The 18,772-nt window shown below is 40.2% G+C and overlaps 1 protein-coding gene across 2 annotated transcripts in view; it reads right to left on the bottom strand.

The window, feature by feature from the left end:
* Positions 1 to 8,184: 8,184 nt before the first annotated feature.
* Positions 8,185 to 18,772, bottom strand: part of sorcs3 (sortilin related VPS10 domain containing receptor 3) — a 206,760-nt gene continuing 196,172 nt past the window's right edge. For both annotated transcript variants that reach the window (XM_035146310.2, XM_035146300.2), the window contains 5 exons: positions 16,799 to 16,930; positions 16,614 to 16,713; positions 15,099 to 15,204; positions 14,134 to 14,294; positions 8,185 to 12,043 (listed from right to left, as the gene is read on the bottom strand). In XM_035146310.2, coding sequence (XP_035002201.1) covers positions 11,985 to 12,043; positions 14,134 to 14,294; positions 15,099 to 15,204; positions 16,614 to 16,713; positions 16,799 to 16,930 — 558 coding nt within the window. In that variant the 3' untranslated portion in view covers positions 8,185 to 11,984. The remainder of the gene's footprint in view (positions 12,044 to 14,133; positions 14,295 to 15,098; positions 15,205 to 16,613; positions 16,714 to 16,798; positions 16,931 to 18,772) is intronic.

Raw genomic sequence — 18,772 nt, forward strand, 5'->3', positions numbered from 1 at the left:
CAAGGTTTGACAAACATGCTGACCAGAATCAATTGTATATGGTGATAGAATGTGAACGTTTTCAGCTTATAGTGCTGCCCAAAAATTCAATCAGTGTTGCCTTAAGCATGTCTGATTTGGTCTTGGGAATCTGAACTGTTGAAGTCCTGTTGGTGACCAGAATACATAATAATTACCCTGTGTAAGCTAATGGTAAAATGGTGCATAAAATGTCAGGGTTTCCTTTATAATTCAGAAGCTGAACTCCAGCTGCACATGATCCTCATCTTCAATTTCATCTGTAGACGATGCCATCAACAGCTCTGCCTTCAGAAGCTGTGCCTTCAAAAGCTGCTATCATCCAGCCCTGCTGCAGGACAGGACCAGCTTACTGTGTCTGAAGTCACGTGTAAAGAGAAGGAGCTTGTGAAATTGATGAAACATGTCTCTGCTTCCTGGACCATCAGCAGCCCCCCCCCACCAATGCTGTGTACTGTATCCTCTGCTCTTCTCCCTGTACATCAACAGCTGCAATTCCAGTAAATCAGTCTATCAAACTCCCGAAGTTCATGGACAATGACACCTTCAACAGATGCATCACTGGCAGTGATGAGGATGAACTTCCTGTGGATGTTGTTCATCCTGCCAAAGACCATGGATGTGGACTTGTGCACTGTTTCCACAGAGTTAATTCTCACCCCCTTCATCACCATCTGATACTCTGTCTCCGAGGACAAGTGCAGACTGCACAAGCACGGCACTGCACCAGGGCTAAGGTGGGCTGGAGCCATGTCACAAATCTATGCAGCCCCAGTCAAGCCCCCTCAGGCATTTTAGTAGGTTTTATATATATATTTATATATATTTCTAGTAAATATAATTACCAAACACCACTTAAAAAAGTTAATAAATATGTAAAAAGCCTAGGTTGTCGTGGTGGCTGCACTTTGGATATGGTCTTTACTGATTTCGTGGCCGCATTTCTTTTTCCTGAAACATTATTACTAAATTGCATAGTTGTCTTGTTATGCATATGGGATAAATGCACTTCATTTTATTATTGCTTCTGAATGTGTTGTCAAATGTGGCTGCTTGGGCGCTGTCCGGTGCTGAAAGATGTTTTTGTCACTAATAGTTTGTTGAATATTCTTTGTCCAAATTGAATCAAAAACGATAAATAAATCAAATGTTTTGTGTGCCATATGTCCTTTTAAAGTAACTCTGACAATGACTATTTTCTTAGCCTCTGCAAATCTCGGTCCAGTCGCCCAAGGCACAGGTTGAGAAATAATACTGGGTCTGGCCGTGAGACTGCAGTATATGATGTGCACTGATGATTGGCTGCAGGCAAACCCTTCAAGCTAGACAGATTTTGACTCAACCCTATTGAGACTGTCCTTTCTGGCAGGAGGCTGGGGCCCATCAGGAACTCACACTAGAAAAATGTTTTAATAGATTCCTCTGTGAATAGTCTAAACAGATTGTTAATATAAATAACATTATACGTATTTTTATATTTATTAATTTTAATATTTTACATTTTATATCTTTTCCTTTTTCAAATTATGCTTCCTGACTTGTAAAAATGTTTTATAGCTACCATTTTTATGCACCCAAATGCCAAGGCAAATGTGAGAACCTACTTGGCAATAAACCCACACACACTTTTGCAAGAGGAATAACTTTTTCAGGGGATGTCTATTTTTTTGGTACAGAAAACACACAAAAATTGTGTTTGCCTGGAGAGTTTTGAGGGTCCACCAGTGTGTCCTCTGTATTTACTTTGTGTATACAAACTGTCAAGACAATAAAATCTTGATGTGTGGGCTGTCATGCTTTAGTAAACCACTCATAGTAAGCTATGAGCAATGAGCAAGCAGTATCCTTGGTGTGTCGATCATAATGACAGGATTTATTTATTTGTTTTGCACAGTTTAGCTCACTAAAGAACAATGATACATATTCTGAGTTTGAATTGATGATAAATGGCTCTGGGCGTGTGTCTTTCTAACTGATCAAACATGTTGACCTCTCTAACAGCTTAGACATGAGGTAGATCTGCGATTATGAAATCATAAACTAACCAAAATTATTTTCCAACAGTAAGTTCATTTATACATGTTTAACAGTTTTGTTTAATGATTTCAGGATCCAAACGAAGACACATACCAAGGCAGGTAGGTTTTGATAAGGATAACCAGTTACTCTGGCTGGCAAATGCAAACAGGATGCAAAACAGGTAATCAAAACTCTATGGAAACACAAAAGAACTGAGCAGAAGCACAGGATAATTCAGGGAAGAATAAAGAAAGGACTTCTTCAGAGGTCATTCAGGTGGCCAATAGCTTCTCTGGACACAGAGCAGGAAGTTAACGGGATAGGTTATATTTCTCCGGATCCTGACCTGGAGGACATCTTGTACAGTCAGAGGGACTTTAGTGAATGGCCTGAAGACTGGTGACACAGGCAGGAAGTCAGGCAGAGTGTTGACAGGGCTGACACATTTGGAACCAGGTGAAGCTGTCAGCCAGGCCACTGACTGGAGAATAGAAGCAGGGTTTGCAGGGTTTACACAAGCAGAGGCAAGCAACTTAACCACATTGCAGTCCAGCCATGCATGACCCCATTAAAGTGAATGAGCATAAAGCATAACTGTGCAATTACAGACTGAGAACTAGGCAGAGAGCTGACTCTGGACCAGACTAGTGCCGAGTCGTCTTAGAGACACACTGGCGGCTAGCAAACTGGGAGACTGGCTGAAAATAAAGCCTTAGTGCTCAATGCTGATTTGTTTCTAGATCCGATTCTTTTCATGTAGCTGTTCACATTATCTTTTCAAATTTGGCCAGTATCAAACTCCAATGTGAGCCGATCAAGGCCATGATGTGACTTACATGCGCAGAATAAAAAGATGTCACACGCAGCACGCTTTGTATGGAAATAAACGAGGAGAAGAAGTCGGTACTAAACATGGAGGTCATATGGTGTATCTCTCAATTTGCTTTCAAACACAGATCGGTTATGATCTGAACCCTCAGGTTTTGCTTGTAGAGATGTGTCACCCCAAGTACTTATGAGGTTTAAAACATCACTGTCCACTGACTACCTTCATCTCAGCTGTGAGACCCGCCCGCTCACCTGCCCAAAATTCTGAGGAATGTTGATATAGAGCGGCGTAAAAGTCGCATTGAATTCCGATAGAGGTCACATGGCTGTTCAGACTGAGGTCGCATTTCATTTTGTGTGAATGTAGTGATAGAGGATTTCAGCAGAAGATTAGAGGTCTGTTACGCAGACACACACACAAAGGCAGATGGGTGCCGGTGAGATTATTTTGCAGTTTCTCCAACTGGCAGGAAGGTGAATTCAGAACAGGATACAAAACAGATAAAAACTCAAAAGACACAGTGAGGCATGAGGGAACTGAGCAGAAGCAGGTAACACAAGGGAACTGAACAAGTTGATGGAGTGTGAATGAGGGAGATTACAGGGAACAAATAAGCACAAGGGGTGGAGGTAGCAAGTCGCAGATACAGCACATTAGGAGCAGGGCATCACAAAGATGGCAAGAAGTAAAACATCAGCAAACAAGTGAGTAAAATCATTTTCAGGAAACCCTAAAGTGAGCCTGAAATAGCTCATGGGGAAGATCATGACAGCTTCAAAGATCACTCCCGAGTGCTTATTGTCTTCGTCCAATATTGCGAACAATGACAAGAAATCGGAAATTTGTTAGATCGGGATCATTGCTCATATGATCTTCAGATGGTAACTGGTGCAGAGGGAGGTAAGGCTTCCTCTCTGTGAAACCCAGCTTCGGTGATTGCTGATGTAACCTGTCCTTGTTGGTGACAGCATTACCAAAGGTCAGTGTCCCTGCTGTCTGCCTCACTGGCTCGGTGTTGGTGGAGCTCCTGGACAAGCAAAGAGCTTTTGATTTCACTAAGTGCCTCTGATCATGTAATGTGCCCTGCTCTCCAAATGTGATTTGGTGGTAGATTTAATACATTGATTATTATCATTACAGAAGTTCAACATGCATGAGCCCTGCCCGATGGCTTGTGCGTGCAACCCAATCCTGCACTGCAAAACAACATAGATGTCCCCTCTATCTGTTGTTAGCAGTTTTAGAAAATAGCTCAAAGTCATTGATTTCCTTCAGATTGAGTTGCTGTAACCAGCTCCATGTTTAATAACTCAACTGTAATTTAAAGCGGTAATTAAGGAGAATGGAATTACAGTTTATGGGGATAGTCCAAATAAATGTACAGAATTTAGACTGTTTGGCTAACCCTCACCCTTTAATGTTTTACTAGATGTTGGGTGAATATTGGTGTAACATTAAAATATTCAACAAAGATCAGTTAAATGCTACAAATAACCTGTAAACTCTCAGTCAGTTTATATCAATCAGATTATACCTACTTGAACATATGATTGATTTTAATGCAGAACTCATAAGCTTTCGTTGCAGCCCTGATTGACATGAGGGTCTTCATTTGTGAGAGACAGTTAAACAGGCATGTCGATTACACTGTAATCATTTTGAAAATAAGCTCAGCTTTACTTAAAAAACTGAAACCTGGGAGACTCTGGGGAGCTCAGAGGAAGGCGTCTGACTGTGGAGCAGCTGCTGTTGAGACACGCCATCAAGCATATAACCTCAACAGTTCCTTCACTATTGATGGTTTTAAACTTGACATTGATGTTTTTGCATTTGTAATACCAGAGCAAAACAACAATATCTATAATGAAATATGCTGAAAAGCCTCCCTCTGAAGGTACAATAATAAGAAGAGGTAACCTCCCAAAACAATCAGACTGCTCTATGCAGTTAGTGGCTTGGTGGGAGTGGATATGGAAATCAGCAGAATACCTTTCATGATATTCGTCATGTTCTTACCAGGTCTCACAGTCAGTATCAAACAAACACGCTGTGCAACCTGGACATGTAATGCTGTTAATGTTTCAACAAATACTTGATAAAAAGTTGATTTCACAAAAAATCTAAACGTTTTTCATTTTTTTTTTATATTAGATTATCTTTAACATGTTGTAAATAGTATTACAGTGTTTCAGGACGGATTGGAGCTCTTCTTGGTTACATCATGTCGTTGATTCCTCTTCCTCTGTAGAACTGTAGAATTAGCACCAGCTGTTCATGCAACCATCTTATTATTATTTTCAAAACATAAATATGTATATATGTGCACTTGGATTCAGATTTTTTTTCTCGACCATTTGCTCGAAATCCAAATTCGGGTGGAATAGAGCGTAGAGGCTCTTTAGTGTTGGTGTAATGAACCATGGTTGATCCGTGATTCATACAGATCGACCCGCACATTTCAGAATGCATGTGAACCGCAGATTAATTGCAAAGTTGACATACTAGTGTAAAATACAGTTTCGCGGTCCCTGTCCAACAACGGCGTAATACTCATTGCAGAGATTGTGTTAAACCAAAGCATTTGTGTGTGTATTTAAAGCAGTCGATGATGAGAGCCATGGCTACTGGAGGAGTGGAAGAATTGGAGAAGCCTCCCACATTATTAAGTGAAATGTTTGGGACCATTTTGACTTTCTGGTTAAGGACTGATGACGGAAGAAGGGTTGAAACCATTACGCTATGTAGGCATTGTGCCACAAGAAAATGGAAATGCATCTAGGATGTCCACTAATTTGAAGCAACATCCACATCTGTGGAGGGACTGGGACATAAGACCAGTGGTTCCCACACAATTAACTCATTTTGCAGTGGTAGCACAGAGGCACCTGCACTTAGTTCCCTCTCAAATGCCACAGAGCTGAAGACAGCTCTACAATGAATCAACAAAGCAAAACACGGACTAAGAAATATCTTATAATGTTATAAGTTATGTACATTTTTTGTGTGGGGAGGGATCATTAGGAAAGATGTGAAACGCTAAAGACAACAACAACAAAGATTACTTTTTATTCACTACTGATCATATAGTACCTCAATTTAACAAGTTGGTTAAAAATAGTTTACTTTAAAACTTTATTTAAACATTGTACACCTGGAATGTTCCAAAAGTTCCTTGGTATAATTGTTCTTTAATAAATAGATTAGTAATTTTTGTTTAAATTTTGTTTTGTTTGATCAGAGACTGTGACCTTTGTGATCTGTTGCACCCTTTTTCTTTAGATGCCTATGAAAGGTGAGGGTGAGTGGTTCAGCCAAAAAGTAGGTTTTACTTCCTTTTCACTATTTATTCTAATGGATCTATTTATTATCTGTGTTGTTTACTACAGCCTTGGACCGGAATCCTTTTCAGTACAATTCAAAACAAATGAATGCTGTTCTACGCTGAATCCAAATGTTGATCTTCACTATATCTCTCCCTGACTTCCTTTCTACTGTCCTGTAGTAAAACTATTTACCAGTACAGAATAAATTGTGGAATCAAACCTTTATCTGTATTTGCCACATTAAACCTGCACTGCCCCGTTGTTCTGTATCCCTGTCCTCCACCTGACATACAAGTCTATCAGTAACCTGCACCGAGGTTTCGAGTATGTGTTCAGGATTCTAAGAGCCCTGAAATCCATTGTATCAGGCTCCCAAGGTGAAAGGGAGAGAAAGGGGCCCGAGATTAATTCAAGCCACAGTATAATGAGGCTGCTCTCAGACTTCCCTGGTGAATAAAGACAAATGGCTTTTGTTTGTGCCAGCTTTGCCATCTTGCAGTGATACCTCCAATAATTCCATTTCATGTCTAATTCTAACCTACCATGGCCACAGAACACAGCAAAAGAAGAGAAGCAAACTGTAATTGTGGGTGGCTTTTACTAAGTGACAGGGTATTTCTATACTCCAGTGGAAGTAATCTCACGAGGACGGGTGGGAGCTGTGATTACAATCCTGTCCTCTCTCCAGAGAAAAGTCATCCAGCATATCTTGCTTTCAATCGTCTTGCTTTTGACTGAGTGGACATTGGTTTGCAAGATTCTTTTGTAGTAGCCATCAAAACTAAAGATGTTACTTCAGGGTGAAGAGATATAAGAATGGATTTGACTGGAACACTGTGAAGTCATACTACCACTGCAGTCATAATTAAAGCCCCAATTAATATCGTTTTGTGGTTGAGGCCTCACGACGCTGTGTCTAGAAGGTCCGGGCCATAGCACCCTGAACCATTCATGTGTAAGAGTGACTCTGAACCTGGTCCTAACCCCCCCAAGTGCAGTGATTGTCTGATTACAACATTCAAATGACTGCACCTCAAGAGGTATTCATTCATAATGGATCATTAAAGCTTCTTAAAACTCGGCCTAGCATGTTCTCAGTGGACGTGAACGTCAGCTAGCAGCTAGTTGCCTCGTTGGCATATCCATGTCGTGCGTAGCCTATATATTGTGTAAAATGATGGTGTAGCTGCGGCGTCTGCAATTCCGCAGCACTGAGGCGTCCACATGGGCGTCAGGTTTCCATTTCTGCTGGTCGGAGCTGGAGCCATCTCACTTTATAAATGTGCATTGATTGCACCAACAAAGTTCAATCAGGAGAGACTTCAGCTGAAAAATTATCCAAATGTATTGCCATGCACAGTTAGAGATAAAGTGATGCGATATAAATGAGAGTCTACTTGACCCCTAGACTCCTCATGATGTCATTTAGTTTGAAATGGCTACATACTTTAGTCTGATTACATGGCTAAAGAGCATTTAGCTATCTGGATCTTTTTCTTCTGGTTTTTACAATAAACAAGATAATTTATGTAGTTAGCATACAGCATACTATGACATGTTAAATAGTTTAAAGTGGGAGAGACCGTTTGCATCCGGCTCTGACTTGTATTTTATAAATTCGTAGAGTATTGAGCTCTCAGAGCCACTGTGACAAACTGCTACAGATAAATAACACAACACAAGAATCTACTTCAGGTTGTTTATCTGGTGTGACTGCACGGTAAGCAGAAGGAACTAACCACACACACATTCACACACACAAACAAACCCAAACTGGTAACATTCCAGTTACTACTTTCTGTAACTTCAGTGACTGGCAGAAATCTGAGATCAATGTGCTGGTGTGGCAGCAAGACAGGGACAGCGCTCTGTGTGGTAGTCTATTGTCTCTGTGTGCTTGTGTGCTGCAGACTGGTACTGGCAGTGTAATTTGCAGCGGACATCATCGTCTCTGCACCGTTCACGACACAAGAATTTCATCACCCGGAGAATGAATGCGTTGATGTACAAAAATACATTTATTCGAAACAATTTCAAAATGACAGTTTCTTTACCGTAGAAATATCGAAATAAAGATGAAACAGAACATTACAGATCATGCATGCATTGTAGATTTTTGTGCACTGAAGAACATTACAATGCTTTTGCCTTCTGAAATATCACAAACGCAAGAATCTCTTATTTTTCAAGTATGGATTCCCTCAGAGGTCTGGATCGAACAGTGTAATGTGGCATTTGAGATATCAGATGAGACAGCCGTTTCCAGTGATCAGGGTGGTGATTGGATGAACAATTAGGAAGTAAACACCAGGAAATTACCCAAAACACAAAGGTTTCTTTCACTGGTGACAGTTCCATAGTTGTCTGTGCAGATCCAAAGCTCAACATTTTCAGCAGCCATTCTTTACTTTCTTTACAGACTTTTAAGGAGTTCCAAACTCTTACCCGGCAACAGCTTCTACACAGCGTTATGGCCTGGTTATGGACCAGTCATCATACATTCTTCACAAATCCAAAGGGTCCATGAGGCAAGAAAGAAAATGCACTACAAGTATGATTAGAGATGTGGGCAGTGCAAACTTTTTCATATTTCATTTTCTGTCCCTCCTAATCCTGTTTTGCTATTAAGAATCAGAACAAAGTGACACCATCAAAGCCCCCACCCAAACAACATCCACAACATCCAGCCAAGCAAACAACCCTTTACTTATGACATGTGTTGAATACAACAAAGATATAAAACAATCTTTGTTCAGTGTGTGTCTGTGTGCGGTAACAAGGCTTGGCTTGGCTGTTTGCTTTGAGATGAGAGCACTCTGTTTGAGGTAATGCATATGTGATGTGGCAGCCCACTCGCTTCTCCTGCAACTGCTGTTGACTTTAATTTTGAAAAAGCATTGTGGGAAAGCTCTGCACAGTATGCCGTTCAGCGCGGCTGTCCGACTGTCCAGCTTTCTCTGATTACCATTATTTTCAATACGTGGAGGTCGACACGAGTCGACTTCCACCTCGCAGGACTGGAGAAACCAACACTGGTGGAGAGGTGCATGCTGGGAGGACACACCTCCCTCACTTTAAATTAAATGCAAAATCGTAAGTTGGGCTGTGGAAGTGGCCTGATGGCCTTAGGGAGGGTGGGTTAATGATATCAGCCCATCTCAGTTGGCCTGTATGTGCTCTGTTTGCGCACTGCCAGACATTATCATAAACTGTTTCAGTCTTTCTACTTGGGGACAATATTTTGATTATGTCACCTGAATGAGAATATTTGTGAGTCGGCGTGAAAGCTGTGGCAGATGGAGCAGTGCAAATAATCACGACACTCACAACAACCAACTAAAATTAAAAAAGCAACAATGTGATGTATGAAGCAAATACCCCAAGACCCTGAGCGAAGCACCAAATAAGAAAGGGCTTATTCCAAACCAGTGTTATATTCATTTGTGAACGCAACAATGAGCTATCAAATTTAAAGCACTTTTTTAAAATATTCTATGCTCATTTGAATATAACATTTAGCAATGCAAGATCCTCTAAAATACCAATAGGCCTACCAAGGGTTTGATTCAATAAAATGAACTTAAATGTCTTACAAGTATCTACGTTTATAAATAACTAAAACTCGTAATAAAAATTTTGACCTGTAATCATATTTTGTTAGCTGCTGACAATTACGCCGTTTCCATCGATGAACAAAGTTGCCAGTGCTGGCTGCTAATTGTGCTAACATTGCCTAAATGTTTCTTCACACACTTGCTAGATAATAGACAAGAACTGTAATTAGACTGTCTGTTAGCATAGCATATAAACTGCACCTGAGGCTCATGGGAAACCAAAGCACTGGACAAGCGAGTGAGCAAAAGAAAGGATTGCGGAAGTCACAATGCTTCGTTTCGAAGAAGTCAGATGTCTGTACAAAATTTCAGGACAGTCCATACAAGACATTTCAATCAAAAACATCTGTTGTGACCTGACAGTGGTGCTAGGTGGTATCACGGGATCATCCAACGTTTGAATTAGTCCCTTGGACACTGTGCAGGTCAAAATCCATCTAGATGGTGTTGAGATATTTGAGTCTGGATCAATGACTGTACACAAAGATGGACGACAAGTCTACACCTCTTTCCAATGAAGTACACCAAAATATCATAGATATGGACGCTGCCATCTTGGATCAATGAGTGCAGCCGCGATATTGAGGTCCAGTCATTACACTGGTTCAAGCAATCACGAGGAAATCAAAGCATTAATACTAAACTTATTAAAAACAGGACCACTTGAATATATATGAATATGATAATAATTACCTATAATGACAAAAAAACATCTTTGGAAAAACATACTTGATATGTACATAGATTTTTTGTGTGACCCATCTGCTAACATGCATGGGGTGGGGCTAATGACCTGCACTGCAGCCAATCAAGGGGCGATCAAGATGTTTTGGCTTCACTTCAGGGAGCTGTCCTGTTATTGATCTTTCTATACAGTCACTGGTCTGGACCAAAGTGACGACTCACTGGCTGAAAAGAGGAAGGATTAGAAAAAAGAGCATCAGCTTTGTAAAATTGGTCCTTTTGCCGAACAGAAATCAAATCCAAAATGGCAGCAGCTACAATAACCCAACACTAGGCTAACTGGTATTTTAGAGGATGTAAATATCAACTATAATGTCACATTTTCTATCGTCATCTTCCTCCTAACATTAGAGTCTTGTGAATGTGATCCCTGGTAGCCACAGTATAATAACGTCTTCATTGTATTTGAGCTTTTGTTCTGAAGCCTAACCACAGAACTCTAACAGCCAATTACTGAAAAACTGTAATGCACTGATGCTGATGGCAGATGATGTTTGGTGCACATACTTCAGACTCAATGACTTCACCAGACTTTAAAGTAATCGTTGTAATATGTTTGAATATCTATAAGTATAAGTCTATTTGTCTAATGAAAATATAAACATATTGAACATGATCATGTTCACATTGATCCTTTTCATTTAATTTCCGCCAAAATGGAGGGAAGTTAAATCTGCAATATGCCAATACAGTTCTGCTGCATGAACCTGTATTAACAGAGAAACGCTTTGTACTAGATACATACCGCCCAACAGTAAATGAAGAAAACAAGAGCAGAACTGAAGTCGAGGCAAAATCGACTGGGCTCTTTTGATGAATGATTAGAAAATAACTATTTACAACACTTGCCTATCTACAACACAGAAACCGTGTCCTCAGTAAGAACATGCACAAGTCAAGGACCTTAGCAAAACAAAGTTGATTTTCTTTAAGTAATGTTTGACTTTTTTACCACACTTTCAAAAACAGACCATCGTAAGTCCTCCTGTCATTGCCATGGTAATCAGACTATGAGCATGTAGAAAGTAATAATATATACATTTAACAGATGATAATATTGTACATTTCAATAATATTCTCTGTTTGACTGAAGACTATATATAAGCAGAAATAATTTTTAAAAGCAAACTTCTTAGGAAATGTACATAACCTTTCATGGGTGTCGATCAAAGATATTTCACTCTGCAAATGAATTTCGTTATGTAGCTTATACATCCACAAAACTGAATACGTTTTGCCAGTAATTACAATAATCTCATTGAGGAAATTGACATTTGCTGCATGGATGTTGTTGAACGAGACATCCATGCAAGTCTGTATAAATGAGGTCCCTTAGAAAACTATTAACATCGGCTGTGTTGAATTACAAAACAGAAAAAGAGAACCCCGACACGGTAATACTTTGCTTTGTACATGGACCCGACGTGTTCTCCGGCCTTACACGCTCGTACAGTTTGGAATCTCCCTTGTGCTCTCGCAGGCGTTTCCAACTCCCCCTGAAACAGAAGAAGAAGAAGAACAAGCCAAGAACAAAGATGGTTAGTTCAGCGCTGTCACTTTACGGCTGTAAAACAAACAGCCGCTTTGATAGCGACACATTTGCGTTGATTACTGAATTTCAAATGTGCTGTATAATCAAAGGCTCTGAGGCTGTCAAGAAGCACGGGGATAATTAAGTGACCCATTATAAAAAATAGTCTTTGATAACTTATAATTTAATGAAGGGCAGGTTTGAAATTCATGATTAATGAACTGCATGTCACTTAGACATGAGAGAGCAGCTTAGTTGTACATGAGTTGAATCAGAGATCAGTGTATATAGTACATTTAGGACCACCCCACTGATTTTGCACATAAAGGGGAGGCTGCTGATGAAGATTACTGTTCACCTTGTGGGGCCAGTTATGTAATATTTGAAGTGGCTCTGGAGTAGCGTCCTTAGATTCCAAAAATGAACCCTGATGATGTCATTAGGGGTTTAAGATGTCAGTTGGGTTATCTCAGCTTGGGATTGGACACTGCACATGTATGACAGAAAGCCTGGGGTCAGAATTTCAATGAAGGTGTCCTTTTAACCAATTGGAGAGGGTCTAATGAACAACATCACTGAGTTGCATTGTAAATGTGGTATCCAGTGACACCCATGTTAAGGACTTATCATCAGGAAATCTCCTGCACTGACCAGTCTTTTGTGCCTCTTGTGAACCCCTTTAATGTAATAAACATTCTAGGACCACAAGTAAAAAAATGAATCTATAAAATGTCAATTTCCCCAAATCCAAGATTAAATCTTCAGATTGCTTTGTTTGACCAACAATCCAAAATCCAGAGAGCAAGATATCCACAGTTTCAAAGTTAGAATCCAGGTTATATGTGAACTTTGTTTGGCTTCAACAATATATAATATTTTTCTGTCACTCCATATCGATCAGTCTTCTTATCGTTCAAGCACTTGTGCCTTTGGTAGATAAACATCTACCTTAGAACTGCTGTGTGTATATCTCTTGTCAAGTTATGTTTGCATCCAGTGTTACTGTGACACATTTTATATAGTTTTTGATCAGTGGCTGTTTTCAGGATTTACATCCATACCAACAGAACAGGAACCCACCCATCAAGATATTGCTCCACGGTGCTTATTTCGGTCAACACCCCCAACAGGATACTTTTCATTTTGAATGGAAATATCAACCAAATTCAACCCTCACTATGTAATCCTCTTCTTCTAGTGCTATTATTGAACTCATTCTTTTTCACGATGTACAAATATGTTCATTGGATTTCATGAGTCTACTTTATTTAATATCTTCTCAGTACAGCAATAATTATTATATTATCCTCTAATCTATACAAAACCTCAGCTCATTGTACAACGGACTGAAAATACTCTGTGGAGGTTGACTAATGTTTCAATTTCTCTCCAGGGCTGAATTTCCACACACAAACGAGAAACAAAACGAGTCCAGGGACTGCACTTGCCAACCTGTGCCGTTTTCTGCTGGTAATACTGCAGAACAGACAAGGGTAAGGGTCGGCAGGATTTACCCAATAGGCCACTGACAACCTTGTTGCTTTCATGGTGGCCTGAAGTATTCTTTCTAAACAAGTCATATTGTGACCAAACAGACAAGTGATTAATGCTGCTCTCTTCATGCTCCTGCTGGGCTTTGGAATCTCGAGGCTGCATTCTAAAACATGTTGCTTTTATTAATTATTCATCTTCCTCAGTACTGCAGGCCTTGCAGGAATCTATTCGTTACCATGTTAAACCTCTCCAAGCAGTGTCTCTACTCTGTGGCTGCCTCTGCCTCTTCGATGAATGAATGAAAAATAAAAGGAGGTTCAGTTGCCAACTGTCTATTTGAAACATAATTCAAGTTCATTATTTTAAATATGCCTGAGGACTGAATTTGCACACAATTATTCTGTACATGCAGCAGGGTGACTTTTATCTCCAACACAAACCAGAAATCATCAGGAGAACAAAGTCCCTTTCAAGGAACTGTCTATGCCACTGAGAGTAATGAGAGCAGATACACATTTAGATTATACATCATTTGCTATCATTATGGATCGCTTCACTTACTTTTGACCCTGGCATCCAGTTCCTTTTCCATGAGTTCTTTGGAAGTGGGGAACTCACTCAGGGTGATTTTTGGCGTGCTGTCGCCCTGGCCCACCGAACCAATCATCTCCTGCTCCTTCTCCTGGTTCACCTCAGCATATATGTTGATCCAAGGTATTTTTCTTAAGATTTGCGAAAGAAGAGATTGCCAAATGAGCCTCAGAGCAACGTGAGAATCTGGAAATGTATTCATTCTTTCTCAGGGTTAAAGAACTAACATTTTCCTTTCACCACACTGAAATACAGTAACTTGAAGAAGACCAACATTTGTTAAAGACACACTAAACTCAAAGGAAACTCTTCTGTTGCTGGATGCTGATAGTTGCCTCGCAACTTTAAAATGTGTGGGGACTATTCTGTAATTATACCCCAGTTAATAATTTATGGGCAAATTACAGAAATATTGGCATCTGCATTTACAACACATAATATACATCTTTATTTAGTCACTAACCAATTTATTTCCAATTACTATTCATTTTGGTTATTAATTGCTCTGTTTTGTCAACTGTAAGACTTTGTGAAAAATGCATCCTCTTCAGACAAATGGGAGAAAAATTTATATCCATAATTAATGACAGCTTTTCCATTTCCCTCAGACTTTTCAAGAGAATCATTTCAAGTATGAATAATTTATTCAGCAAATAACGGGCAAGGAACAGCAAGCGCATATTAAACCATTCAATGGTCCTTTTCTCTGCATTTCACCGCTGACTGGTGTGTGCGAGCCTCACGCACTGGAATCCAACAAGAAGTACATCTACACGCTTTAGTGGGACTCGTCCAATACGATTTTCACACAGGACTGTAATTGATTGGTACGGACTGTGCTCATCTGGTATCATCAATAATGGAGAAGGTGGTAATAGATATATGGCCGTTGCTGGATGTGCAGCAGGTGGAAGTAATCGCAAAGATAAAGATACCTCTTGAATTTGTAGATGAGGAACACTGCTAGGCCCAGGAACACGACCGATAGGAGCATGAGCATAGCCGAGCTGCTGTGTCTGGGGCTGGAGTCCACCAAGGGGGCTGTGGGACAGGAGGAGAGCCCAGTAAAGATCCTGATGTTGGTACATGTGCTCCAGTGTTGTTAGGTTAAAGGTTACACGTTAACAGTCACTCGTCCAAAATAAAATGATGCAACATAAAATGTGATAAAAAGAAGGAGGGGTCTGAAAACCTTTTGTATGCACAGGATATAAATGTAGACACATGCATGAGGAGATGATTCTCAAATCCCAGTTTCTACTGCTGGTCAGAGAATGTGACCGCAGCAGGTAGCTTGAATATTTCAAGTGGATTTGAAATGGTTAAATACACTTACAATACACTTACATTTATCTGAAAAACAAGAGCCCAACCAAACGGCCACTTACTCCGATTAATGTCACAGCTTGTGGTTTTGCTCACAAGGCATCTGACTTGAATTCTCCTCATTATTATTAAGAGTGCATTAATGTCTGTCACTGCAGGGAAATCACAGAGTATTTTCCAAAAGTTTTAAAGCTACTGCCGAGCCGCTCTGCTCAGAGATGGAGGCATGTGTGAGCCTGACCTTTCTCAAAGCAGCTTGACGAGTCTTTATACCTTTTCTTCGAGGTGAAATATAAAGAGGGATCCAGCTGGGTACACCTCCAGTGTCAGTAGAGTGCAGAACACCACAGAACGCACAGCGCTGCACATGCCAGGCTGATAATACCTTACACTTTGAGCTCCAGACAACTCATGGCTGTGTGCCTCCAGGGACTGTGTGTCTAATGAAACCAGTCGAGCACTGGAAACAATGTAAGATCTGTCCAGCAATGGGGCACTGGAGTCGCTGAGGACTGCCAAGGCCTGAGCCAGTAAAACAAAAGTCGAATTTTTCCAGAACAGCCACATTATTTACAATCAATGTGGCTCCACGAATCCAGCATTGATTTGATACTTATAACAGCAATTTGTTTTTTGGCAGGAGGACGTTAAATGTCATACCCACCTCCCCATCTCCACGAGTTAGGAACTGAACTCTGTTGTTGACTGCCGAAGCATTTCTCAATTCTGCTCCTGCCCTCAAAATGTACAGTGTTCTTTCTCAAGGACTAAATAATCAACATAATTATACTCAGTGTAACACTCATTTTGTGCTTGGATGGCTGTAAAAGAAATGGAACAGATGTTCAGTTTTTGATGGCAGGCATAAAAGATCCCTCGTCTCAAGGAGCTCCACTCAGAATCAAACCCCTCCCATGCTCCCCTGTGTTCCGTTGCCTCGGATGGCGGCAGACTGACAGGAATTTTAATCGGTGGACCGAAGAAAAATCCTTGTTGTCAAAACACAGTTCTGTTCCTTGGCATTTCAAAAATGGAAAACGGGCAAATTAATTACACGTGCACGTTACATTATGGTTGAGAAATAAATGGCAGTGCTGAAAGCTGTGACAGCAAATGTTTCTTACCCAGCGTTAACTGTGTGTTGTACACAATCACCCTCACTCCAGGCTTGAGCTCGAACTCCACCAAGTTTTGGTTCAGTGCACTTACAATAATATCAGATGCCTGTTAAATAAGGCACAGAATAATAAGTGTTTTAAAAGCTTTTTGAATGATTTGTCATGCAGAATCAACTCATAGTCTCACGCACCTGCTCCAGCTCGTCCTCGCTCTTTTTCTTGCCCTCTGATTGGTTCTTGTGAGGTAACAGGAAGAGCTCGGCAGCTGTTGGAACTCCCGGGAACACGGCTACCAAGAGCTGCTCCTCCGGGAAGTCGGACACCTGCAGCAAGGCAGAAACAGGCTTCATTAGCGGTCACGCTCTGACAGGTGATGGATACCATTAGTTTCGTGAATTACAGATGTGTGACTTTGGACGCACAAATAAAAAAATCACATGTGTACAGTTGACACAAACATCCGGTGACTTATTTGAGGATGTTGAGTTTCCCTAAGAAAAGAGACTAAGCACAACAGCGAGCGTGAAGTGACGATGACAATTTCTCATTTCTAGAAGACATCAACAATCAAAATAACAGATTTCCTCCCCAGCCATACTTCCCTCATATGAATTACAATATTATATGAATTTGGCCTGCATTGGTTATATACTCAAAAGTAAAAAATATTGGTATTATCCTACGCTGTGTTTTGATAGACATGGAAAACATCACCAACATATCCAGAATACACCCCTCTTTTTATCCTGTCTGTTGCATAGACTCTCATCCATTCCTTTAGTACTTCTGTCCTAATCGTTGTCCACATAAGTCCACAAATAAGTTTGTCCACAATTCGGCTGCAAGCATCCTTTGTGACACACAGTCCTGGGAACACATCGCCCTTCAGCACTTGCACTTCCAGTTAAATACCATAACCATAACTCTCACACAAGATACAGATACCTGCCTGCCGAGTCCCTGCTGGTTTCTAAGTGGTCACATAAACTTAGCACTTAAAGTTAGAAAAAGAGAAAAAGATGGTTCACACGTCAGAGATGATTTTCAAGTTGAAGAATTTTTTTCACCTCCTCCTCAAATTTTCAATCCTTTAAGGTTATACTCAATGAGTGTATGTGTAATTCTGTTTTAACTAAGAAGGGAATATACTTTTTGTTTCAAATCAAAACACGTTTTGAGTTAATAGTTCAGAAAACCTAATTTAAACATGTAAACTAAATCAAAAATATTTAGCTTATCCTAACTTTTTGTTTTAGTTTATAAAAGATCAAAACTGTGGTTAGAATAAACGGACATGGCAATCAAGCTTATATTACGTTAGTGCTGCAAGGTTGAATGGACACTTGTGGTATTTGGAGTCCAACTGTTACTTGTGGCTGGTTTGACATGCAAAAGTTGATTAATGCAGTTAAACTGCATCAACTACAAGTTCCTGCATCGGTATTTTAAAGTGGTAACGTTCAGGAAGAATGACACTGATTATACCTCTGTAATCTGGTTATGGATAAAGACTTTTTAAAGACATGAAACAGTCCAAATCCATTGAGATAAGTATCAGTAGATACAATAAATCAGCCAAATATGAAATGAACCTGAGTTGTATTTATCTTACAGGAAGCAGCAGTCCACTTGCTGTGTCTGATTATTAAAAGAAGACAAAGAAAAAGACACCAAAGCAAAACAGACTGAGTCTCTTCTTTGGTCTGTTCCAGGTAAGACATTTTCAGATACAATGAACCAAGCCAGTTTATGTGATTAGTACGACTTGTCTCTGGACGTCAGTTGCGTAGGTGGCCTTTTACTTTAGCGCCACACACATTTGCATACAGACTGCTGGCCATATACAGCCTAGACCGCCTTCCCATTTGATTTAAGTGGTAAGATTGCAGGTAATCTTCGGTGCATTAACGCCAGGGCTGTGGTTGAATAGTGACCTGGAGTATCTGAATGCAAGAAGGAGAGGAGTTTCAATGCTTCCTATATTATCTCCTTTAGCAGATACTGGACCATCCTTTACAGCAGGAAAGGAGATAATGCTGTCAGACAATTCCTGGTTATAGTTCCCCATAGAGCACAGTGGCCTCAAAGTCCATAAACCACAACATCACAAAATCCCTTATTGCCTTGTTAAACTCTTATCTTAAGAAAGCCTTTAAACAATCTTC

Source organism: Hippoglossus stenolepis, chromosome 2 (genome assembly GCF_022539355.2).
Source record: "Hippoglossus stenolepis isolate QCI-W04-F060 chromosome 2, HSTE1.2, whole genome shotgun sequence".
Classification (NCBI taxonomy): domain Eukaryota; kingdom Metazoa; phylum Chordata; class Actinopteri; order Pleuronectiformes; family Pleuronectidae; genus Hippoglossus; species Hippoglossus stenolepis.